Source organism: Protomyctophum parallelum (genome assembly GCF_964188405.1).
Source record: "Protomyctophum parallelum genome assembly, chromosome: 6".
Lineage (NCBI taxonomy): Eukaryota > Metazoa > Chordata > Actinopteri > Myctophiformes > Myctophidae > Protomyctophum > Protomyctophum parallelum.
Window position 1 is genome coordinate 2,744,106 of NC_139701.1, and position 26,297 is coordinate 2,770,402.

Below are 26,297 nucleotides of genomic sequence, written 5' to 3' on the forward strand. Positions count from 1 at the left end.
TTAATTAATTAACGGATCAACATCGATCATAGATCTGATACCTTCAACCTTGCTGGTAAAAAAGGATAAGAACTTAAACAAGGACATTCAACCATTTTCAACATAGTCTATTATTTATTTTTATTTTTTTTAGATATTTTTTTGCGGCTTACGCCTTTTATTGATTTTTGAAGGGACAGACAGTAGGCTGACAGGAAACGGGAGAGAGATGGGGGGATGACATGCAGTAAAGGCCGTGTCGGGTCCGGGAGTCGAACCCGCGGCACACTGCGACTGGATTACCAGTCCGGTGCCCAGACCGTTACGCTACGGCCTGGGCCAACATAGTCTATTATTGATACTAGTTCTCACTAATGCTCATTATACGATGGTGCAATTTCCGTCTGCTCGCACGGCTGGGGTCCTCAAAGGGGATTTCTTTCGCTAATAGAAACTACAGACATTCTCTTACTTTAAAGGTATATTCAGTGATTTCACTCAAAAAACCTTAGGTTTCGTTTTGGGCTGTGGGACCCAGCCTTTGGTCCAATCAGGATAGAGAGTCAAAAACGAAACCTAAGGTTTTTTGACCCCCAGGGGTTAACTGGGGACAGGGAGGAACTCCTTATATGGTCAGCACACTCTATAGTAGGGAGGATTATCACAACAAACAACAAAAAAATAAGTGATATTTGAATTAAGTGAAATCACTGAATATATCTTTAACCCATTCTGACCTGAGATCAGATTCATACGAGGTTTCCGCCGGACACACACTGGTCTGATGAGCCCATTCTGACCTGAGATCAGATTCTAAAGATGTCAGTCGCTCTTCGATTTTTCAAAAATATAGCAGACCTACAAGCTCGTATCGCGCCACTCGGTGGCGCGATACGAGCTTGTAGATCTGCTATTTTTCAATAGCTAAAGCTTAACATGATGCTGACACCAAAATGGGTGCCCGTTCAGAATGGGTTAGGCATTCTTCCCTCTTGTTTTTTTTTACTTAAGTTAAAGAAACCATACATAATGTGAAATTAATAAAAGTTCACTATTCAACATTTACTTGAGTAAAAGTACAAAAGTACTGGTTCATTACCAATAATTGTAAACGTAGTCATTATTTCCCATATCCCATGTTTTCAAAATGTAAAAAAAAAAGAAACAATAATAATCTGTTGAAAATAGTGAGCTATATAAATAATACATACAGTATACAATATATGTCTCAGAGATGTAGTAGGGTAGAAGTAATAGAAAATGTGAACATTGTATAAATACAAAAATAGAAAGAAAAAAAAGTACAGTATACTTTACAGTTACTGTACACCACTGATGCTACCGAATGTTTATTGAACTGATAAAAATGGACAGAACACAATACATAAAAAAAAATACTCATGTAATCATGTGAGAGGCCATTAACCCATTCTGACCTGAGATCAGATTCACACGAGGTTTCCGCCGGACACACACTGGTCTGATGAACCCATTCTGACCTGAGATCAGATTCACACGAGGTTTCCACTGGACACACACTGGTCTGATGAACCCATTCTGACCTGAGATCAGATTCTAAAAATGTCAGTCGTTCTTCGATTATTCAAAAATAGCAGACCTACAAGCTCGTATCGCGCCACTCGGTGGCGCGATATGAGCTTGTAGATCTGCTATTTTTCAATAGCTAAAGCATAACATGATGCCGATACCAAAATGGGTGCCCGTTCAGAATGGGTTAAGACTGTGGTAGTGGAAGCATGAGGTCAGTCCGTTGCTCTCCCCAGGTTGGCAGAAGGAGTGTAAGCGCCCAGGATTACATTTAAGCAATATTACACGAGAGGGTGTGCTTTACCGTTATTAATGCACATGTGTGTGTGTTTTACGTAAGGGTGCACTACGTGAGTCTGATCAATTGCGAGGCAGAACGTTCGTTAAAAACATCCAGGACAATTCACGCTCCACAAGTCCCAGACTCTTCTCCCTTCTGGCTCCCAAACTGTGGAATGAACTCCCCATTGCAATTAGAACTGCAGACTCACTCCCAATCTTCCACCGCAATCTGAACACTCACCTCTTCAGACTCCACCAAAGGCTAAAATGTGCTAAAATAGCATGTCATGTCCATTATGTATAATTTAAATATACAAATTAGATACGGTATTCTCTGATGTTTCTTGGATTACCTATCCTAGATTACTATTTCGATGCAGTTGATGTACCTAATGTTGACCTTGCTTGCTGCACTGTATGTTGCTCTGGATTAAGAACGTCTGCTACAGAATGCTTAAATTGTACCACGGTAACGTTGGAAATCCCAGTGGGATAAAATGCACGAGTGATCATACACACATCAGCCTGGTTTAGGGAACAGATAATAACACCATTATTATGAACTTAAGACATTAAGACAATAAATGTAAACTAGAAAAAGTGCCCTTCTGGGCACAGGTCTCCACCAGGATAGGAATGTAGGACATTGCAGCTTGCCTTCATCTGGTGGTTGGATAAAAGGGCAACAAAAGTAAATTATCCACAGATCCGTGCAGTTAGAGGTAAAAACACTTTTCGGCCAGTTATAGCGCCACCTTGAGGCTGAGTTGAAATTGTTCATGTGGCATTTCGTCCTCGGCCTAGTGGGAATGTGCGTGCACAATTTCACGGAAATCACGCGATGTGTTCATGATTTGCAACATTTTGTTTGAAACTGAGCACTCCTGTGAACTTTGGAAGCCAATCTTAACCAATCAGGATGGAGTCTGAGAAATCTGAAAGACCGGTTTCGTTGAATGGCTCTAGAGAGACTGTGTACCAATTTGCGCGATGTTTGGACAAAATCTGTAGGTGTACTGTGCAAAAACTTGTTTTGCACAAAGCGGCCTCCTGGTGGCGCTATAACAGGCCGTTCTGGAAAGTTTGGGGCAGAGGTTCATCGTTGGCATCCAGGGAGTGTGTGTGCAAAATTTGGCATCGACCGGGTTAACGGTGGCCGAGATTAGCTGCTCACGGACACACACACGGACGGACACACGGACGGACGGAGTGCAAAACAAACTCTCCCCCCATGCCTTCGGCCTGGTGGAGACAATTATGCCCACGGTTTAGTGTTGACTCAGAATGTTTCAGGTCAAAAGGCTGCGCGATTTAATAACAAAAAGCTTGGGAAGCTTGGGAACCGGAAGGTTACCAGTTTGATCTCGGGCTCCCCCAGTTAGTGTGGAAGCAAGACTGAGCAAGACTCTGAAACCCTAATTGCTTCCCATGAGCAGGTTGGTGCCTTGCATGGTTCCCTCTGTCTGTGAATGTAGAATGCAGAATGTAAAGAATGTAAATCACCATGGATAAATTAGGCGCCATTACTGTATAAACGCACCATTTATCTATAATGAGGAAGATTCTATCATAGGTCAGTACCATGGAGGAAAGAAAAGCAGTACTGTACATTCAGACAGAAAAGGTTGAGTTAAGTTTAGCAGCGTGGTGGTACAGTGTACCCACACAGAGCATGAGGGGCACACTTAACTTAAAGGACTTACTTAAAGGACAACTTTAGTTTTTTTCAACCAAGGTTAATGTTTTAGGTTGTCATTAGAGAAAGTAAAAGACGAGTGTTATTTTTTTTTCATTTGCTGCTTTCTTTCATTTTAGGGATTTTAGCTGTTTTTGACAGGGGGGCGGGGGCATTCGAGCATGGGGCTAAATATGTATTTTTTTACAAAATATTATGGCGATTTATTTTTTAATTATTTACTATAGTCCTAATAAACCCCAGGAAATTATATCTGGGCACAAAAAAATCACAGGATCTACTGAATGTGAAGGAGGCCTACTGGGGGGAAGCCACACTGTGTGTCATAGGCTCAATGTCAGTTTGACACATTCAGTAGATCTCGTGATCTTTTGTGGCCAGATGAAATTTCCTTGGGTCTAGTAGGACTAAATAATTAAAAAATAAATCGCTATAAAATGTTGTAAAAAATACATATTTAGCCCCATGCTCGAATGCCCCGCCCCCCTGTCAAAAACAGCTAAAATCCCTAAAACGAAAGAAAGCAGCAAATGAAAAAATAAATAACACTCACCTTTTAGTTTCTCTAATAACAACCTAAAACATGAACCTTGGTTGAAAAAAACTAAAGTTGTCCTTTAACTACACACAAGGGCCTTAAAAGATGTCTCTCATGGTGGGGCAGCATTTACCCATTTTGACCTGAGATCAGATTCTAAAAATGTCTTCTACATCCTGACAGTTTTCTGAAAACATAGCAGACCTACAAGCTCATAGCGCGCCACTCGGTGGCGCGCTATGAGCTTGTAGATCTGCTATTTTTCAATAGCTAAAGCATAACATAATGCTAACACCAAAAGGCGTTCCCGCCCAAAATGGGTTAAAATGCGTATTACACTCTCACCATGACCACTTATTCCACCAGCACCATTCTTCTAACCACACATTTATATTAAACCTTAAACTCAAACTTTAAGTAGAAGCAATGCCAATAATATATTCTATTCTAGAGAGTGATATGGCGGGGGTAATATGCTTTGACTTTTTACTGTGGCCTGCAGTTTCAAATTGCAGCCACCTGTCTCTTTGAGAGCGGTTTTAAAGGAGAATAGTGATTCCAATTTTTTTTGGCATATCCACACTTTTCCTGGGCTGTGTGTGCTCCAGTTCCTGTTGATTTCATTGGATATCATTGGTCATCTGACCAGTTTCATTGGCTTTCATTGGATCAAATCGACAGGAACTGGAGCACACACAGCCCAGGAAAAGTGTGGATAGGAGGAGAATTAATTTAACCCCTTGTTTGGGCCAAATCTGGGTTGCCTCTACTAATCTGGGATTAGTAGAGCTCCCTCTGGTGTTGTGGTTGTGGCCGGCGTTGACGTTTTGGAAGTAGTTCGACAGGTACAGTACACGGGTGTCTTGGTATATTGCGTATCTTGTAGCCCATCGAATGGTTACACTGACCTGATCTGTCGTATAGCATAGGACTAATACACAATAGAACAGTGAAATTAAGTCACCCCTGTAATTAACCTTTTCTTCCACGGCACCCCTTGAATTACATTGTTAGTTTATATAACCTTACATTCATGTTATATTACGGTACTGTATGTACATGGAAATAGAGAATATTTGTTACTATTAGGACAGATTTTTTTTATTTTTCTACCTTCATTGATGAAGAATGACAGGAAAGAGAGACATGCAGCAATGGTCGTCATGGACAGGACTCGAACACGCAACACGGGAAATGGTAAATGGTGCATTTATAAAGCGCCTTTATCCAAGGCGCTTTACAGAGATTGTGCATTACATTCACCCATTCACACACACATTCATACACCGATGGCAGCGGAAACCATGCAAGGCACCAACTAGCACATCGGGAGCAATTAGGGGTTCAGTGTCTTGCTCAAGGACACTTTGACAGTAACTCTGGGGGAGCCCGGGTTTGAACTGGCAACCTTGCGGTTACCATCCAGGCACTCTACCCCTGAGCCACCGCCTCCCCCGTGCTATCAGCATGCTATCAGGCCAGAGCCTATATATATATGTGGCATGTGCCTGGACCACTAGGCCAACGGCTGGTTATGGTTAGGGTCATTATATTTCAGTTTTCAGTTTTACAGGTAGGCCTACACAAGGTTTGGTTTAAATGCACATTGATTGAAATGAGGCTTGCTCTTTCCTTCCTGAACTTCAGATGTAGTTACCAACTCCATTAAAAGAATAATAATATTTATATTGTACTTTTATAAGTTCTCAAAGACGCTTTACATGTGTGGGGCCAGGGGGGAAGAGAAGAACAACAACTTTACTATAGGAAATTAGGGGGAAAAAAACGATGAAATCAAAGTCAACCCGAATAGGCGATTCTGAACAGGTGGGTTTTCAGGGTGGTTTTAAAAGGGAGGGAGGGATATGTTTGGGGAGTGCGTTCCATAGGGAGGGGGCAGCCACAGAGAAGGCCTTGTCGCCCCCGGTTTGGAGCATGGTATTGGGGACCTCCAGGAGGCCAGCATCACTGGACTGGATAAAAGAATGTTTGAAACATGAGACATAGAAGCCTGGCAGGAGTGTAGCATTAGTTCAATATTGGGTGGTTAAAGACATGGAGGTTGAAAAGCTCCGTCCGGTCAGGAAAGTAGTAGCCTAAGAATCTTCCATTCATTTCTTCTCTAAATGTTACCAGGACATTTTGAAACAATTAGTTTGGTCAGTAATATGATGTTGTTCTCCAAGGTTATGTGTTTATAGAGCAATTTAAGACACGCAGCACGCTTCATAGGCAGCTCAGCAAATCATTTTATAATGCTTAATTATTACCAGTGGTGGAAAAAGTACTCGTACATCTTACTTAACCCATTCTGACCTGAGATCAGATTCATACGAGGTTTCCGCCGGACACACACTGGTCTGATGAACCCATTCTGACCTGAGATCAGAATCTAAAAATGTCAGTCGCTCTTCGATTTTTACAAAAATAGCAGACCTACAAGCTCGTATCGCGCCACTCGGTGGCGCGATATGAGCTTGTAGATCTGCTATTTTTAAATAGCTAAAGCACAACATGATGCCGACACCAAAATGGGTGCCCGTTCAGAATGGGTTAAATAACAGTATCGGTACTGCAATGTAGAAATACTCGACATTGCAGTCCGGAAACTTACAAAAAAGTAAAAGTACAAAAGTATTTGTATCAGAATGTACTTAAAATACCATACTGATTGTGCAGAATGTCCTTTTTCATGGTTTCAAATGTATACAAATGTATAAACTCTTGGAAACAAAATCTTCCACACCGACGTTCCAGACTAATATCTATTATCAATATCTACACAGTAATATTAGTTGGAAATGAATAGACTCCAACATTCTTCCTAATAATGTGTCCACCCCATAGACTGTAAAAGAAATATGGACAAAGCGTTCCCCGGGTCTAACATGGACGTAAAATGAAGCCTGTTATTCCTGCACTGTAAGTCGCCATCTTTCTAGATCCGTTTGGGCCCAGTTGGCCATTGGCTGGCTCCGTTTGGGCCCAGCTGGCCATTGGCTGGCCCAGACACGAGGCGGGACTTCCCCCCTTCTTCTCCGTTGGTTTTTATTTTGACTCGAGTGGGAGGGGAATCCCGATCATAGACTGTAACGGTAGCCACGCCCCTCAGAACATGCACGACTTTATGGTATTTTTTTTAATAAATGGGACCATAATTTTCCAAAAAGAATATTATGACATTAGAAATGAGACTTTAAACTAGTGACTGGAAGCAGAAAGTATTCATGACCATGTTTATTAAGGTAATACAGTCTAGGTGAAGTTGGGCCCAAATACATGGACTTCTATGGGCCTATGGGTTTTTCTGGGTCCAATGACAGCGCCACAACAGGCCATTATATGAACTTTCAGGAGTTTCAGGCTTCACAAAATATCTGTCTGACTGCCCCCCTGGTCCACCCATAGACATATAAAGTTAGACGCCCCTTTTGGCTCTGGAGCGTATGTGCTCAAGGGGGGGGGGGGGGGCAAAAAAATCCAGAGATTCCTTGCGAAGCACCGAGGAAGCATGAGTGTGCGTCACAGAGCGCATGTTTGGGTCTGATAAGTCCCGGAAAAGATGCACTGTGTGATGTAGTGTGCTGTCCACTCTTCCGGCGTACCAGTGTAAATTATTCCGCCCTCCCGTCAACACACATGGCTCCAAAGAACTGCAGAAGCCAATGAGGCTATATATTTTTTTAATATCTATGTGTCCACCCTCTTGCTTTTGGCCGCTTGGATGCAGTCTAGTGAGTTTAAATACCCCCGCCCAATTGGTCAGCTGACTGCCACATCAGTGAATGACATGTGGGTCGTGCACACACTGATTACACCCACATAGTAATGCAGCATATTAACCCCTTGAGTATATGTATGTGACTATGCGCCCTTGAGCACAGCATGAAAGTATAACTCACTCAATGCTGCTAAAAAATTATCTGTTGCTGCGACACTTTTTAGTTTCTCTGCTATCTTAAGTACAATAAGGGTTTGTTGTGCGATAACAGCTGAAATTACATGTTTGTGCATTAGTGCTGCTGGGGTTGTGCAATAACAAGAAGTCATGTGTGTTTTTGTTTTAGCTTGCTTGTACAGTATGTTGTTTTGTGATATGATGCACTGATTGATTGGTTGGCACTTTTAATTCCGTTGTACACGTTGCAATGACAAATAAAGATCTATCTATCTATCTATCTATCTATCTATCTATCTATCTATCTATCTATCTATCTATCTATCTATCTATCTATCTATCTATCTATCTATCTATCTATCTATCTATCTATCTATCTATCTAACTGACTGAACTAACTCATCATTTTAACCACAAGGCCAGTGAGCTGCAGACAAATAGTGTTTAAGCGTAACTAATCTGAACATGCTGCATGCTGAAATAATGCAGTACTGACCACTCAATATCCACTGCCTAAAAGAAAACAAATCCACTACAGAAATAGTCCACAGTTGCCACATTCACATCCTATAGTGAAATAAAAAATACGTTTTTCACACTTTTAGACCATATCCGTGCCCTGTGTTCATCATACCTAACAATGAATGTCAAAAAATGCGGAGATTTCCATTTTTGTTTATATATCAAAAGTCTATCAAATCTAATTTTAATTATTTCCTCTGAACTAAATTGTGATGTGTGATGACGTGTTGAGTCCTGTATGAATACAAATTAAGTTTGATTTAATTTACCTGTTTGATTCCCATTGCTGCACCGTTGCACGTCTTCTGATTACATTCTACATTATACATTCTGATGAACTACTCAGTTCATTCAAGATGACATCCAGATAGTGTATTACTCATTTTAAAGGTAATCAGCACGCTAAAATATGTATGTGAAAACATTGGCAAAAGAAGCGACTATAAAAGTCCACACGAGCACTTCAAAGCTATATATATCGTCCATTAAACAATGTGCATATTTATATATGTTGGCTATTTAAAAATAGACGATCTACAAGCTCACAACCGTTCTACCATTATTTACAAGCAACTTCAGAAAAATAAGCCCAATGTGGCTTATAATAATCAGACCAGGCAACACTGCAGAGATACTAGATAGGAGAGCATAATTATGATATATTGGATTGGGGGGGATAAATAATGGGTAGCGCAGTCTTCTCTTTTAGGTCAAATACAATGAGGCTTTTTATTTAAAGAGTAGCCTACAGGGTATAAATATAATTGTATAGGGCTGAGTTCTTTGTAGACTATATAAATGAGTCTTTACTGTCTAGTCAATGTTTTAAACTCATGCCATGTCTATCTAAATGAGTGTCAGCCAGGAATGTCAAAAATAGTTTTTATTTGCCACACATGGATGGAGTTGTTGGTTGTCAAAGTTGTTGGTTGTTGTCAATCAAACAATCAAAATGGTTCTGTAGGTCAAGATGCATTTTTCTTATGATCTGTTATAAGTTGACACAATGACTCTACAGTAATGTAACTGTTCAGAGAGGTCAAATTCATAACAATTAAATGACCTTAACCATATTTCAGTTGTCCTTATCTTAATTTCATAGGCTCAACATTCTTGTCTATCAATGGTAAAACTTGTATTATCTAATTAAATTGAGTTTTACTTAAAAGTAATCCAAAAGTAACTGAAAGTAACTTGTAGTTACTTTTTAAATGGAGTAATCGGGATTACGTTACTGACTACATTTTTTAGCAAGTAACTTGTATAACTGTAGGGGATTCCTTTTTAAAAGTAACCCTCCCAACCCTGCCTGGCACCTTGTGTGTCTGCGTGTGGATTGAAATTATCAGTTGGCCACAATTGATTTCTGTCATTTGGATTCCATAGAAACCAAAGAAACCGATCTACAAGCTCTCAATCCTTCACAGAGCGACACATTGAGAGCTTGTAGATCGGCTATTAGCGGCCATTCTTTTAAGATTAGAGCATTTGAAATGGTAAAACTAGCAATATTTTCAGAAGCAGCATCTTCCATAAAATGCTAATAATGGCCTAAGAACTAAGATATTTCATAAAAGCAAAGGTTATAAAGCCTCAATCTGGGATTTCTTCACCTGGTTGGCAGTAGAACAGCAGGAACGATATTAGGCTATATACTCAAATTAAAATCATAATTGTGTTAATTGTTTAGAAAATAATTAACACGTGTGTGTGTGTGTGTCTGTGTCTGTGTGTGTGTGTGTGTGTGTGTGTGCGTGTGCGTGTGCGTGTGTGCGTGCATGCTCTTCAGGTAAATCTGTGGGCATCGTGACCACCACGCGCGTCCAGCACGCCTCCCCGGCCGCCGCCTACGCCCACTCGGTCAGCAGGAGCTGGTACAGCGACGCAGACCTGCCCTCCAGCGCCCGCCAGCAGGGCTGTGTGGACATCGCCACCCAGATGGTCACCAACGTCCACATCGATGTACGTAGATTCAACCCATTCTGACCTGAGATCAGATTCATACGAGGTTTCCACTGGACACACACTGGTCTGATTAAACCCATTCTGACCTGAGATCAGATTCTAAAAAATGTCAGTCGTTCTTCGATTTTTCAAAAATAGCAGACCTACAAGCTCGTATCGCGCCACTCGGTGGCGCGATATGAGCTTGTAGATCTGCTATTTTTCAATAGCTAAAGCATAACATGATGCCGACACCAAAATGGGTGCCCGGTCAGAATGGGTTAATTCAATTCCATTTTCAATTCAATTTTATTATAGTGTCAAATCACAACAAGTTGTCTCAAGACACTTTACAACCAACAAAGATCCACCCAGAGCAAGCAATATTGCGACAATGGTAACGACCCAAAACTCCCCTTTAGGAAGAAACGTCAGGCAGAACCCGACTCTAGGGTGGGCGGCCATCTGCCTCGACCATCGGGGGGTGGTAGAGGGAGAGAGAGAGGGATAGACAGAGAGAAATAGACAGAAATAGACAGGTGGGCTCCGTGGAGGGATTTGGTCCACATCTGGTCGAGGTCGAGCTCTGTGAGGCCGGGTCCAGGTCACACTTCTGGTGGGCTCCATGAAGAGGCCTGATCCACGGTCACACTCGGCAGTCAGTTGGGGGTTAATATTAGAGGTCCACAGAACTGTGACGGGGAGGACGAAAAGAGACTCCGGGGAGAGATTCCCCGGATGTTGGATTAGTGGCAGGCCTTATTGGAGCCTATATAGTGTATATTACAAGTACTGCTGGGAGACAGACCTGCACAACAATGTACGACCATGGTATCCAGCCAGACTTGGAGACAACTCTAGCTATAGGCTTTGTCGTAGAGAAAGGTTTTCAACCTAGTCTTGAATGTGCAGAGCGTGTCAGCCCCACGGACCAAAGCCGGGAGAAGGTTCCACAGCTGAGGTGCCTGGGACCTAAACGCCCTGCCTCCTATTGTAACTTTTGATATTTTTGGGACAGTAAGCATTTTTGCATACTGTAGACGCACTGGTGTTCTATTTGGTTTGTAGGGATCAATGAGATCTTTGAGATATTGTGGTGCCTGACCATTGAGAGCTTTGTAGGTGAGGAGAAGGATTTTTAACTCTATTCTGTGTTTGACCGGGAGCCAGTGTAGGGAGGCCAGTGAAGGAGTGATATGGTCTCTTCTTCTGGTACCTGTCAGCACACGCGCCGCAGCGTTTTGAACTAGCTGTAGGCTTTTCAGAGACTTACCTGGGCAGCCTGATAATAGCGAGTTGCAGTAGTCCAGCCTTGAGGTAACAAATGCGTTTTTCTGCGTCATTTGACAGAATGTGCCTAACCTTTGCAATATTTCGCAGGTGAAAAAAGGCAGTCTTTGAGATTTGTTTGATGTGCGATTTGAAAGACATATCTTGATCAAAGGTAACTCCCAGATTCTTTACAGTGGCCTTGGAGGCCAAGGTAATGCCATCTAGAGAAAAGTTCTCATCGGCTAGCTTGTCTCTTAGGGGCTTAGGGCCGATCACGATAACTTCCGTTTTGTCAGAGTTGAGGAGTAGGTAATTATGGGTCATCCAACTCTTTATGTCTTTAAGACATGCTTGAAGTTTGACTAATTGGTCCGTTTCGTTCGGTTTCATCGATAGATATAGTTGAGTGTCGTCCGCGTAACAATGGAAATGTATAGAGTGTTCCCTGATGATGTTGCCCAGAGGGAGAAAAGTATAGAGACCACCGGTGGTGGAAAGTAACTTTTACAAGACACTTAAGACATTTTGTCGAAGGTCTTAATGGTTATTACTAGTACCTGTGACGGTCATATCTAATCCACATTAGATTTATATTATATATTTGGACAACCACGCAGTTAAGTGTTGTCCTGCTGAGCTATTAGGCTATACTGTAGCTTTTCAATACTTGTGTAATGAAAATAGTACAGTAAATACATATTCTGTATTTCTAGGCAAAGTGAGAAACCATGCACTCCTTTGCCAGGATGCCGATCACAGTCAGACCTGAAACATTGAGGAACATTGGTTACATTTGTGGCTCTCAAAGGGAATGCAGCTGTCTTACGCTTATTACTTATTAGTCAAACTAATCAGGAACAATATCACTTAAACATCATCCTATTACATATTGTGTTAATTGTTTAGGAAACAGTACTAGTGTGGGTGGTTCTCTTTTTCTTTCTTTTTTTCATGTTTCTGCACAAAGACACACATTTCTGTACTGCTACAGTAATTACATTTGGGGTCTCCCTCTAAAAGGTGATTCTGGGAGGAGGACGGATGTACATGACCCCCAAGGGCACACCGGACCCCGAGTACCCCACCTCTAACTCCCGCAAGGGGGATCGCAAAGACAAGAAGAACCTGATTGACGAGTGGCTCAGGGCCAAACCGGTAAGAGCCATTTGGTTTTTTCCTTTTTCTTGACGAGCCACTGTGTTCACTGTGTCCACTGTGTCCACTGTGTCCACTGTGTCCACTGTGTCCACTGTGTCCACTGTGTCCACTGTGTCCGAGGAACGTCTGTTATTTCACATGTAAAAATACATTGTATATATTATATAAACAAAGGGAGTCTAGTACCAACGCGCCTCATTGTATATATATATATATATATATCAACCGCAACCATTGGTTTATTAGGGCCGTGGATAAAATCTGGTTTTGACCAAAAACACAGTCTGGGAAAACAATCCGATTTCTTTTCTGAAACAGATATATATTTTTTATTTCTTTACTTTGAGTTCCTGCCATGTTCTATGCGTCTCCTAGCCACCGAGGGTCATTCAGACATGGGGCGACCAACGCCCTCTGGCGTTTAACACTTAGAAGAAAGAGATGAGTGAGGGGAGCCTTCTCTCATGATCACATGACGTCACTCAGCTCTGATCTGCTCCGCCCACTATCAAGTATTTGATGATGGCATATAGATGACGATGTTTGATGACGATGTAGTGGCTCACATGATGAATTCATTTTGACTTTTTTTTTAATTTTAAATGTTTTTTTTGTGGCTTTCGCCTTTATTTTATATATTTTAGGGAGGGACAGGCTGTATAGGCTGACAGGAAATGGGGAGAGAGATGGGGGGGGAAGACATGCAGTAAAGGCCGTTGGGATCGGGAGTCGAACCCGCGGCACACAACCAGACTGGATTACCAGCCAAGGTGCCTGGACCACTGAGCCATGGCCCAGGCCATTTTGCCATTGACTTTGATGGGAATTGGGGGCGTAATAATGACGCACACAGACGCACTGGCGCTGCTTCCTTGGTTATAGACGGGTTGGCCCCGAAAAAAAAGAAAAAAAAATCAAATGAAGTTTAGTGTAGGATGGTGAATATACATTTTCCCTGAGATCTTTTTTCTTCTGCAGTCATTCAAAATGGAACCCCAGAGAACAAAACCTTGTTCTTCATACAGTTACAACAGGTATTTAGGTTTGCAGTGCTCCGAGTGTTGAATGTGTATTATTCGTTTGATCCAGGCGATGCATGTATTCTCTTTTTCAGCCACATCCTGCGTCACACTGTCGGCCACTGAGCAGCTCCAGTGGAGCGGTTTTGGGGGGGGTTTCACTGCCTTGCTCAAGGGCACTTCAACGGTGTTGAGGGAGGTGTGAGTGTCGTCGGTCATTCACTTCCCCACGCAGTAGACTCCCCGGCCGGGGAATCAAACCGGGAATGTTTCAGCCACAACACAAACTCTCCTCTGCCAAATAGGTCACAGCTGCTCTTCTTCATAAATGTGCGAGAAGTAGAATTATGAGGTTCTGGATTTTTGTTTTCAGGCTGTCACCTTATCCATCCCTTTAACCATATCCTGTTTGGATATCCCTTCCACAGAGCATCCATCTCTCTCGGCGATGCGTAGATGTTTAGCGACTTCGTACAGACTTGTGTTCCCGTCTTTCGATCTGAGCTTGCAAGCGGAGAGAAGTGTTGCTTTGGAGAAATTCGCTTTAAAGTATTTATCATAACGAACCACCTCGTCCTTTCCTTGGCCATCTTGGGGGGTCCAGAGGATGGGGACAACCGCTTTGTCTTTCGTCAGAACACCTTTGGAGTTATACTCATAGCTTGCGTCATACAGAGCGAGGCGGCAATGATCTTTTGGCAGCTCTTTTAAAAACTGTTGGAAGTAGTTTTGAGGTTTTTCCGCCCAGACCTCCTTGTCAGTAGTCATGCTTCCGGCATCGTTATCCCAACGCAGGATCACAAACTTCCTCCTTCGCGCCATCTCTCCATGAAGGTCGGACATCACGGTGTCGTTCATTGCTTGAATGTTAGCAGCCATTTCTTATGATAGTCTCTTGTTCTGACGTTAAAATACAAGACTGAGCACAAACTGGGAATGACGGAATCTATCTGTTCATCAGCCATTTTATACCCTCCCCTATGTGTGACATTGCATGTGATGCAATGCCTACATATTTGGGCATTGTGGTCACAGCATGGAGTTGGAGGATGTCCATATATGGGCAAAAGGTGACTCATGTGTTCCAGCTACCCGTTTTCAATGGGTACAGTGTACAATGACGCCTGTACCCGGTAAGGTCAGTTAATGACGTCAGCACTATAATGTTACAGACATGATCGTCTTTGGGAAGAGAATATTTTACTTTGTCTTTTTAACTAGTTTTTAACTCAAATCTTTGCTTCTGAGGGGGGGGCGCCCTTGAAAAACATATTTTCAGATGGGGGTCCGCGGGCAAATGCAGACTGATAATTCTGGGGGTTGAGCACCACTTGTCACTAGCCTATACTTGCAAGTAGGGTGAGGCCTGCAAGACTATATACCTAAACCTTATATGGTACTTTCTTGGCTAAAGACTAAAGACCCTCATATAATTGGTCTCCCACACCCCCCCCCCCCCCCCACCCCCCCTCTACACCACACCGCTTTTGTTGCGTTGCGAGATCTGTTGCGACACATTGTGAGACTGTTTGAAATGTTTGACAAATGTCCGTGGCTTCATGTGGTTAAATGCAGGGGACACATTTCCTCACAGGCATCAGTAGACATATATACAGGTCAGGCTTCTTGTTTACAAACATTACTGGGTGTGTGTGTGGGCATTCAGGGGGGCATGGAACATGCTCTGTAATCTGTTGTGTGTGATTAGCATAGACTGTAAAAAATATGGACAAAGCGCTCCCCGCGTCTAACATGGACGCAAAATGAAGCCTGTTATTCCTGCACTGTAAGTCGCCATCTTTCTAGATCCGTTTGGGCCCAGCTGGCCATTGGCTGGCTCCGTTTGGGCCCAGCTGGCCATTGGCTGCCCAGACAACGAGGCGGGACTTCCCCCCTTCTTCTCCGTTGGTTTTTATTTAGACTCGAGTGGGTGGGGACTCCCGATCATAGACTGTAACGGTAGCCACGCCCCTCAGAACATACGCGACTTTATGGTCATTTATTTTATAAATGGGACCATAATTTTCCAAAAAGAATATTATGACATTAGAAATGAGACTTTAAACTAGTGACTGGAAGCAGAAAGTATTCATGACCATGTTTATTAAGGTAATACAGTCTAGGTGAAGTTGGGCCCAAATACATGGACTTCTATGGGGCTATGGGTTTTTCTGGGTCCAGTGACAGCGCCACAACAGGCCATTATATGAACTTTCAGGAGTTTCAGGCTTCACAAAATATCTGTCTGAATGCCCCCCTGGTGATTAGTCAATTTAAGCGGTTCCCAAACTGAGGTGCGTGCACCCCATGTGGTCCGCGGGTGCCTTCTAGGGTGTGCGCGACATGGTGGTGCTATGTTTTTATTTTAAATATATTAACATAATATGCCAATATATGGCAACTTGGCAAGTATATGCAGAATATAGCCTATGCTGCATATATATATATGCCATATTCAGGTTCATATATGTGCCTATACAGCATGTGGATATGTCCCAGTTGTTTGTCCCAGTTAAATCATTTCTTTGTTAGTCTATTATCATTCACTAATATGTTCCACAACCTGGCGGTGCAGACCTTCCACCGGACATCGCAGGGTTCCCATCCCATGTCTCCTGAGACTGCTGCCATTGGTGCATATTTATGTACACCCAGGGCTCGGTTATGTATAGCTAGACTCTTAGGGAATCTCCCATGGTCTAGACTCCATAGTCTAGAACTGGGCAAACACAGGCCTGATAAAGTGTTGTAGAGTTGTGGAAACCAACATCTCTAAGTACCTTGATTTTACCAATGACTCCACCTACATTTACTCAAGTACTGTACTTGTACTTGAGTATGTTCAATTTCCAGGGCTATTTCAATTTGCAGATATGCAAGTTCTGCGAGCTTGTACATCTGCCATGTTTGAAAAAATCTACTGATTTAGAAGGCATTTGTTGAATGGGCCTCAGGAGAATTCCGGCATAATCTGATCATATACATTAACCAATAACGATAACAAAACATCCCTATATACCTTCCATGCTCAGAGCTACGGAGTGCGAGAGATGTTTTTTTATTTTTTTATTCAGCTATTAGTGTAGATGTTCGTCTTACACAAACACAAAATTCCCATTGACAATGAATGGAGAATTTACGTCACCAGAACGGTGCCTATTGGAGCCTCGATCTACAGCAGTTTGGCAGTTAATGGATATAATAATAACATTGGATTATGGTAAGAAAAGCGCTAGCGCTGAATTCTCCTTGAATGAGTTTCAGAATAAAAAAGTCCCATCGCTATACATTGTGTCCGTCTTCTGCTTTGTGTTTCAGAATAAAAGGTCCCATCGCTACATTGTGTCCGTCTTCTGCTTTGTGTTTCAGAATAAAAGGTCCCATCGCTACATTGTGTCCGTCTTCTGCTTTGTGTTTCAGAATAAAAGGTCCCATCGCTACATTGTGTCCGTCTTCTGCTTTGTGTTTCAGAATAAAAGGTCCCATCGCTACATTGTGTCCGTCTTCTGCTTTGTGTTTCAGAATAAAAGATCCCACTACGTCTGGCACAAGAAGCAGTTTGATGAGATCAACACCAAGAACACGGACAGGCTCATGGGTTGGTACTGTGTCTATACTGACCAATTAAAAGTAACATTTCAGCCATTAATTAAACACCCATAACAAAATGTTGTGTGCCAGCCAGAGTGTAATAGCTGGTGAGCTACTAGCCCTGGAACATGACTGCCATGATAATTATCATGACAGTCATGCAGTAACTTTGCCCTGTTTTTTGCAGTCGCTGCATTTACAAGATTTCCGTATATATAAACATTCAGATTTCAAATATAAAGTACTCACAAAGTGTCCCACGGGTGTTAGTTAGTAGCAGCGCGAGCGATTAGAATTGCTGCGTCCCGCGTTCTTTAATAAAAAGCATTTTTGTCCGAGCTCTCCGGCTACTTTTTTCAAACGGGGTTCGATTGGGAAATCCACAGTTGCACACCGGGAGCGCACTCGCCTATTAGTCTGTATTGGCAGGGCGGTCAGCGTACGTATATCAAACACACCGAGTGCCACCCTCCTCCCGACCGATAGGGGCGCGAAGTTGAAAGGCAAAATAACACCTCGGATAAAAATGCTTTTTATTAAACAACGCGGGATGCAGAAATTCTAATCGCTGGCGCTGCTACTAACTAACACCCGTGGGACACTTTGTGAGTACTTTATATTTGAAATGCGAATGTTTATATTTTTTAATTATTTGTAAATGTAGCGTCTGCAAAAACCAGGGTGAAGTTGCGTCATGACTCTCGTATGAATACGAGAGTCATGTTTACAGGGCTAGTGAGCTACAGGCCCACAATTGGACAGGACCTGTGATGTCATGACGTACTTCTTACAGAATGAGAGGCCTGCTCTGCCGAAAACATCGCGAAAAATAAGTTATGGCCATTTTTGTATGCCACGCCATAGACAACCAATATAGGGCAAAATGTCCCAAATGTCATCATCTTGCATCATGCAATTGTGACTAAACACAGGGGGTACACATAAACTAGGGGGTTTTCATGATTCTTGAATCCATTCCAAGCATTCGTTTTGCACGAAAAACACTCCTTGGCCTAAAAACAGCCATAGCCGTTATCACCAAATGTGATGAGGTCAGCATATTTGGGCACATTTTGGCAAATGGCCAAATTTAGGCTAATAATCAGTGGTGGAAAAAGTACTCAATTGTTTTACTTAAGTAAAAGTGCAATGTAGAACTACTCCATTACAAGTGGAAGTCCGGAATTTGAAATCTACTTGAGTCGAGTACAAATGTATTGGCATGAAAATGTACTGAAAGTACCACAAGTAGAAAGTACTTATTATGCAGAATGTCCTATTTCAAGTTTTCAAATGTATAAGCATTTGAAAATAGCCGATCTACAAGCTCAAATAACCAGTAACTAAGTATAGTAAAAGTACAATATTTGCCTCTGAAATTTTGTGGAGCAGAAGTAAAAAGTACTGGATATTGGAAATACTCAAGTAAAGTAGAAATACCTCAAAACCGTACTTAAGTAAATGTACTTCTACATTTGCGTTACTTTCCATCACTGCTAATAATATTACAGTGATATATTGCAATGGTTCCCAAAGTGGGGTCCGGGGACCCCCAGGGGTCCTTGAGGGAGTTCCAGGGGGTCCCCAGCTAAATGATAGTTTGGAACCAAATGGACCCTTATGGGTCTGTAAGAGTGTACAAATGGAACCAAATGGACCCTTATGGGTCTGTAAGAGTGTACAAATGGAACCAAATGGACCCTTATGGGTCTGTAAGAGTGTACAAATGGAACCAAATGGACCCTTATGGGTCTGTAAGAGTGTACAAATGGAACCAAATGGACCCTTATGGGTCTGTAAGAGTGTACAAATGGAACCAAATGGACCCTTATGGGTCTGTAAGAGTGTACAAATGGAACCAAATGGACCCTTATGGGTCTGTAAGAGTGTACAAATGGAACCAAATGGACCCTTATGGGTCTGTAAGAGTGTACAAATGGAACCAAATGGACCCTTATGGGTCTGTAAGAGTGTACAAATGGAACCAAATGGACCCTTATGGGTCTGTAAGAGTGTACAAATGGAACCAAATGGACCCTTATGGGTCTGTAAGAGTGTACAAATGGAACCAAATGGACCTTCCATTTGTGCACTCTTCTAGTTCAGTTAACATTGATGACGGCACTGGTCCTTGAAATTAAACGGGTTGAGAAGCACTAGCTAGAGCGGTAAAAATCTTCTCTTAAGGGGGTCCCTGGCATATGTTTTCAAACAGGGGCTAATTAGTGTCAATTTGGGGGTCCTTGACATGAAAAGGTTTGGGAACCATATTGCATAGTAATACAGTAAGTAACTGCCCAAGACTGATCGACAGATACACATGTACATACGGGCGGCGGTGGCTCAGGGGTAGAGTGCCTGGATGGAAACCGTAAGGTTGCCAGTTCGAACCCGGGCTCCCCCAGAGTTACTGTCGAAGTGTCCTTGAGCAAGACACTGAACCCCTAATTGCTCCCGATGTGCTAATTGGTGCCTTGCATGGTTTCCGCTGCCATCGGTGTATGAATGTGTGTGTGAATGGGTGAATGTAATGCACAATCTATGTAAAGCGCCTTGGATAAAGGCGCTATATAAATGCACCATTTACCATTTTACGTACGGTACATGTGTATATCTGTCTATGTGTGTAGATCAGTCTGTGTTTGCATACTTATCTTATCACATACAGTATGGGAGAAACTGTCCGAAGGTTTGACAGCGCCTTCTTTTTTTTTTAAATAAAACCTTATCAGTGAATTACAGTCTCTATACAGGAAAGACGATAATAGTAATACAGTGTACAGTAAAGTCACAAGTTGTTATCTGACATTATTGCTTCTTACGGTATATGAGTGTTACGTTGTCACAATGACTTGAACAGCAGCTGAAGATATTTTGGTCGTTGAATATTGCTGTTCATATTATATTAGCTTACTATTACACCTACTGCAATCCTCATTTATGCTGCACTTCCTCACAAGAACGTTTCAGCAAGTATCAACAACACGTATCAAACAATAAGTATATTATTATTTTTTCACTGTTTTTTCCCCCAAGATTTCAGGGTATACAGTAAATCAAATAACATTGTGGACGTAGCAGACAGTGCACCCACTGTACACTGTAAATAAGTACATATTTTTAACTGATAAAAAAGTGTCGACTGACACTTTCCTGTGTACACATTTATTTTGAATAACATGACATTTACTTTGAGGGTAGAACATGAAACAAAACAAGCCCTTGTTAAATGTCAGAAGCTATTGGCAATTTTCTTTTTCCGTTGTGGCTTTTCCCCCGGCATGAGCCTGCCTCTGCCTTGTGTTCCCGTCTCTCCTCCAGGCCTGTTCGAGCCAAAGGACATGAGGTTTGAGGTTTTCCGGAATGGCACGCGCGACCCGTCCATCGTGGACATGACGGAGAAGGCCATTCACATCCTCAGCAAGAACCCCAAAGGATTCTTCCTGTTTGTTGAAGATGAGTATAATTATACCACCACCATGAGCACCATCGCTACAATAATTCTGCTGTTAGCAATGTAGCAATTTAAAAATACAGTTTTTTATTATTATTATTCTTAACCCATTCTGACCGGGCACCCATTTTGGTGTCAGCATCATGTTATGCTTTAGCTATTTAAAAATAGCAGATCTACAAGCTCATATGAGCTTGTAGGTCTGCTATTTTTTGAAAAATCGAAGAGCGACTGACATTTTTAGAATCTGATCTCAGGTCAGAATGGGTTCGTCAGACCGGCGTGTGTCCAGTGGAAACCTCGTATGAATCTGATCTCAGGTCAGAATGGGTTAAAGGGAAACAGGAACTTGGGAAGGCCACATCCCTTGTTTATTGGCTATGGGTCACGATGTTCCTGGACAAACATTAGCTATTTAATCCATTTTGGACTGAGGTCGATAAAAAAAATAAGGCTTCTAAATCAAATCCTAATAGTTTTCTGATAAACCCATGTTTCTATGTCAGTTGTGCTCAACCTTTGTCATGTCAAGGACCCCCAGAATTATCTCTATTGGACCACGGACCCCCATCTGAAAATATGTAGTTCCAGGGACCCCCCCCAGAAGCCAATATCTTAGTTAAATTTTTTCACTCTGAAATATATATTCAAAGATTTGCGCCACATTTTCACGACTTTAAAAAAATAGCAGACCTATACAAGCTCGTAGCGCTATGAGCTTGTAGATCTGCTAGTTTTCAATAGCAGTAGCAGTATAACATAATGCTTAGAACACCAAAAGGGGTTCCCGTCCAAAATGGCTTAAAAGTACCCCATTTTATTTTTAGATGTAGCCACAGACAGACATAGTCCACATCAACATTGATTACTTGTATTTTTAACCATTACACTGTTGTCAGGCACACGTTTAGCTAACGCACTGCCCTTATTTCCTTCTCCATTACGAGGGAGAATCGACCACGGACATCACGACGGCATCGCCAAGCTGGCGCTGACGGAGACCGTGATGTTTGACCGGGCGGTGCAGCGCGCCGCGCAGCTCACCAAGGAAACTGACACGCTCACCGTGGTCACCGCCGACCACTCCCATGTCTTCACATTCGGCGGGAACACCCCCCGAGGAAATCCTATCTTCGGTAAGGATCCGAGAGTGTTTGAATTTTCCTTTCATTGTCAATGGCATTTAATGTTTGGGTTAAAAGCCGATTTTGACACATACCGGTATGACGTATATTCTCCTTTCATTGTCAATGGTAAATGTGACAAGAGTTTAGGACAAAAAAGCTGTAAAAGCCAACCATGCTTTGGTTAAAACAAAAGGTTATTTTTTTCCTTTTTAAAAAAAGGTTAATATATTGTGATACTAATGATTGCAAGAGTGTTTGTTCAATAACAGGAGTCTGCCCGTCTCTCCAGCTCTTTAATAAACTGAAAATAAATGTTCAGATGGGTAGCCAATTTCAATCAGCGAATCAGTATCCATATCAGCTTCAGTTGTACAATGTTACAGTTTTAAATTATAGTTTAACCACCATTTGTTTGTCATATCATCCAGGTCTGTCGCCGAAGAGAGCAGACGACAAACTGCCTTTCACCAGCATCCTCTATGCCAACGGACCTGGATATGTGCACGTCAACGGAACCAGAGGGAACATTACAATGGTGGACTACTGTGAGTTTGGAAGGAAGGAAGTAATGTAAATGAAATTTGTTTTTGAAAGAATGAAAGACAGACAGGCAGGCAGGCAGGCAGGCAGGCAGTCAGACATGCAGGCAGGCAGGCAGGCAGGCAGACAGACAGACAGACAGACAGACAGACAGACAGACAGACAGACAGACAGACAGACAGACAGACAGACAGACAGACAGACCCGCGACGGCCTCAAATCAAAGGTGCACATTTGTTTTTCATCAGGGCATAACAGCAACAGAGCAGTGAGGTACTGTACACACAGCGAGATAAAAGCCACGTTTCAAAACACTTATTCCTCTTGGCTTTGTCCAAATACCCTGCGAGTCGACGACCTATAATGTCTTTCAGCTGTGCCGCTAAGGTTTAGTCTGCGGTGAGTGTGTGTATAGACAGTGAGTGTGTGTATAGACAACGCAGACCCTCAGTCCCTCACCCAGTCACCCCTATGCGGTCTGGGTCTATGGATGAGTCACTCCTGCATCAGTCTTCAGAAAGCGCAGATAGAATATGATGAGTGTGGCATTGAGGGGCATGCTGACTCTGTTTCTGTTCTATTCATGTATCTTTTGTTTGTGTATGCGTTGCGGCGTTGCCTGACTTATGTAACGCCTTTGTTTTCCTTTCGCGGAAGCGTGGAACATCGATCACCCCCTGTTATACCCATTCCTGTTCCACACCATTCATTTTACAGTCGATTTTTATGTCTCTGAAATATACAGATGCAGATAACATCCACTCTGGGCTGCAGGAGAACTGGATTATAACCGCAGAAAAATCTGCTTCTTCCATCCTTTGACTTATTTTTCTTCCTGAGAAACACTAACCACACACTAATGCAATGAAAGCAAGAGAATTGTCCCAGAAGCGGACACGGCATCCAATTGGCACGCCAAGACAGATTGTTGAAGCAAACTCTTGGTATACGAGAGGCTCATCATTTCCACTGTATAGGCTTTGGTCTTAGAAATAAGAAACCGAATCCAAGTTTTGGTTAAAGCCCTCCTCAGTTAATCCTCAGTTAATCCTCACTGGAGCAGCGGTTAAGGATCCCCTCTCACTTGGCCCACATGTTGGTTAAGGACCCCCTCTCTGCGGGCCCACATGTATGTGGATGTACAGTATATGTACTGTATAATGTATTAGCCTTGGCCTGGAGTTCTGGCTCTGCCAGAGCTGACGGCTCAATGCATGTCAGGGATGTGAATCCAGATGGGACGTCTGTGCTGTTCTGACATCTCTCTGTACTGTATAAATTCCCTGCTCCATTGTACTGTCTAATAAGTAAGAAGTAAGATTTTCTATATCGTTGCTGTTAGGCAGAAAAAACGCTTATCTCCATATTCTTAACTTTTTGTGTTATTTACCCTATCACTCAGCGTCACGCAGATGTATCAAAAGTAGACGATATGCAAGCTTGAAACAGCTTGTAGATCTGCTACTTTTGCTATTCTAGTTGAATCCTGAAAAGCAACAGTCTTGTACATATGGGGTTACCACCCGACAGAGACGCTATGGCTGAAATACGAGGCTTAAGGAGGAAGCATTAGGATCCATTCTTCAGTGAAGTACTTTAATCACAGCGTGGAAAAGCATTAACACAGTGAATGTAAACTGTTCCCTGACCACGGTGGAACTGATCAATATTTTTAGTTTAGCTGTCTTTAGACTCTTTAACGACTTGCATTATGAATACATACATACAGTACATACAGACACACAGACTTTGTTCCACCACTTTCTGGGCAGAAGAGAAACCGTACCTTACTGTTTTAACAGCTGGAGGCCATGGCTGAACAAGCTTCTGTTCATTTCCACTGTTTTTGAACATTCATCGCTGATAGTAATTATCAATAAATGGGTCTTTCAGGCAATCAGAAGTAACACAGATTATACAGCTGTAGCGTAGTATGTGCAGTAATGCAATAGAAAAAGAAGGCTTTCTCTATTAGGGGCCACTACACTATAGCGGCAATGGCACCAAGAACTGCTTGAGAGCCATTTCTTTGCAGTGAATTCTGGGTTTTGTCAGCTGCATGTTCAGAGAAAGGACAGGAAAATGGTGTTTCCTCAGCCGGTTATAAGTGGTAATGTCACATAATTGACTAAACATCCCAAATGTGCCAGTGGAGCATTTCTTCTAAATGGATTTATCATTGTTTTTTTTCACTTGTTTTTCTCGCCTCTACAACCAGTGGGGAAAAGTGTCAGAATGAAAAATATCATCTCTATCTGTCGAAAAACATCTCTGTCGGGTGGAAACCACACACATGTCCAAAACTGTCAAATTCAAACGTAGCACGATTTGTAGCAGATCTACAAGCTCAAAACGCGTCGTTTGGCTCCACGTTTCGAGCTTGCAGATCTGCTATACTTTTGATACTATTGTGCGTACAGTCGCTGTAGTATGATCAAGTAATATACGGGGGAAAAAAGGAATGGAGATAAGAGGTGGTTTCAATGGTTGTTCGCTGTATAAACGTGACGAATACATCTTCCGCTCTCTCACGACCTCACAGACGACGAGGAGTACATGCAGCAGGCGGCCGTGCCCCTGGACGCCGAGACGCACGGCGGGGAGGACGTGGCCATCTACGCCCGGGGTCCCATGGCGCACCTGTTCCACGGCGTGAAGGAGCAGCACTACGTGGCTCACGTCATGGCCTACGCAGCGTGCCTGGAGCCCTACAGGGACTGTCCGCCTCCGCGCGACCCGGACACCACCTCCGGAGCGCCCAGGACACGTGCAGTGCACCCTGGGCCGCCGCCGCTGCTGCTGAGTCTGACCGCTCTACTCTGGCTGCTGCTGGTCAGATGACCACACACACACACACACACACAGTGTAGACTTGTATGCACGTGAGAACACATTCGTGTATGAGATGGACATGTACCACATGTGGTCGCACACACAAATACGCTATGCAAAAAGAAAGCACACATGCACGCACACACACACACACACACACACACACGCGCAGACGCAGGTATTCATCATGTTAAAAACAAACACAAGCACTCCAACACAATATTTATATATTAAAAAAAAGCTTTATCCAATAGATGGTACATCTCACACAAGTTGAGTTCCAAAGAACTTCACAGGGTGTTTCCCTGGGCACGGTTCCAATGCACATTGATCTCAAGAACACAACCCAGACTTAGACAACACACATCATGGTGGCTGGTTTTGAAGCACTTCAATATCTCCATCAATATACCTATTTTAACCCATTCTGACCTGAGATCAGATTCATACGAGTTTTCCCCTGGACACACGCTGGTCTGATTAACCCATTCTGACCTGAGATCACATTCTAAAAATGTCAGTCGCTCTTCGATTTTTTTCAAAAATAGCAGACCTACAAGCTCGTATCGATATGAGCTTGTAGATCTGCTATTTTTAAATAGCTAAAGCATAACATGATGCTGACACCAAAATGGGTGCCCGGTCAGAATGGGTCAACAGCAGCAATGTTGACATATTGATATAGTAGGGTAAAGACAGGTGTTACAAAGGATACCAATTAAAGCTCCACTATGTAACTATTTTTGTATTTTTTGAGGGGCGCTAATGCTATAGCCCTTGAAAGGAGAATTGACGTCATACTGTATGTGGACGAGCAAATCGGCTATTTTTGTCCTACTCAAAGTTTAATTTATGTCATATGTGTCTGATGTACGACAATGAGAGCGCGCCCACTTC

The 26,297-nt window shown here is 42.6% G+C and overlaps 1 protein-coding gene across 3 annotated transcripts in view; it reads left to right on the forward strand.

Annotated features, from left to right (window-relative positions):
• Positions 1–25,794, forward strand: part of alpi.1 (alkaline phosphatase, intestinal, tandem duplicate 1) — a 53,801-nt gene extending 28,007 nt beyond the window's left edge. For 2 of the 3 annotated variants that reach the window (XM_083766890.1, XM_083766891.1), the window contains exons 5-11: positions 10,253–10,425; positions 12,700–12,834; positions 17,379–17,454; positions 20,769–20,903; positions 21,846–22,037; positions 22,457–22,573; positions 25,111–25,793. In XM_083766890.1, coding sequence (XP_083623016.1) covers positions 10,253–10,425; positions 12,700–12,834; positions 17,379–17,454; positions 20,769–20,903; positions 21,846–22,037; positions 22,457–22,573; positions 25,111–25,409 — 1,127 coding nt within the window. In that variant the 3' untranslated portion in view covers positions 25,410–25,793. Of the gene's footprint in view, positions 1–10,252; positions 10,426–12,699; positions 12,835–17,378; positions 17,455–20,768; positions 20,904–21,845; positions 22,038–22,456; positions 22,574–25,110 lie in introns of all 3 variants that reach the window. The other variant, XM_083766892.1, reaches the window with a different exon arrangement.
• Positions 25,795–26,297: the final 503 nt, after the last annotated feature.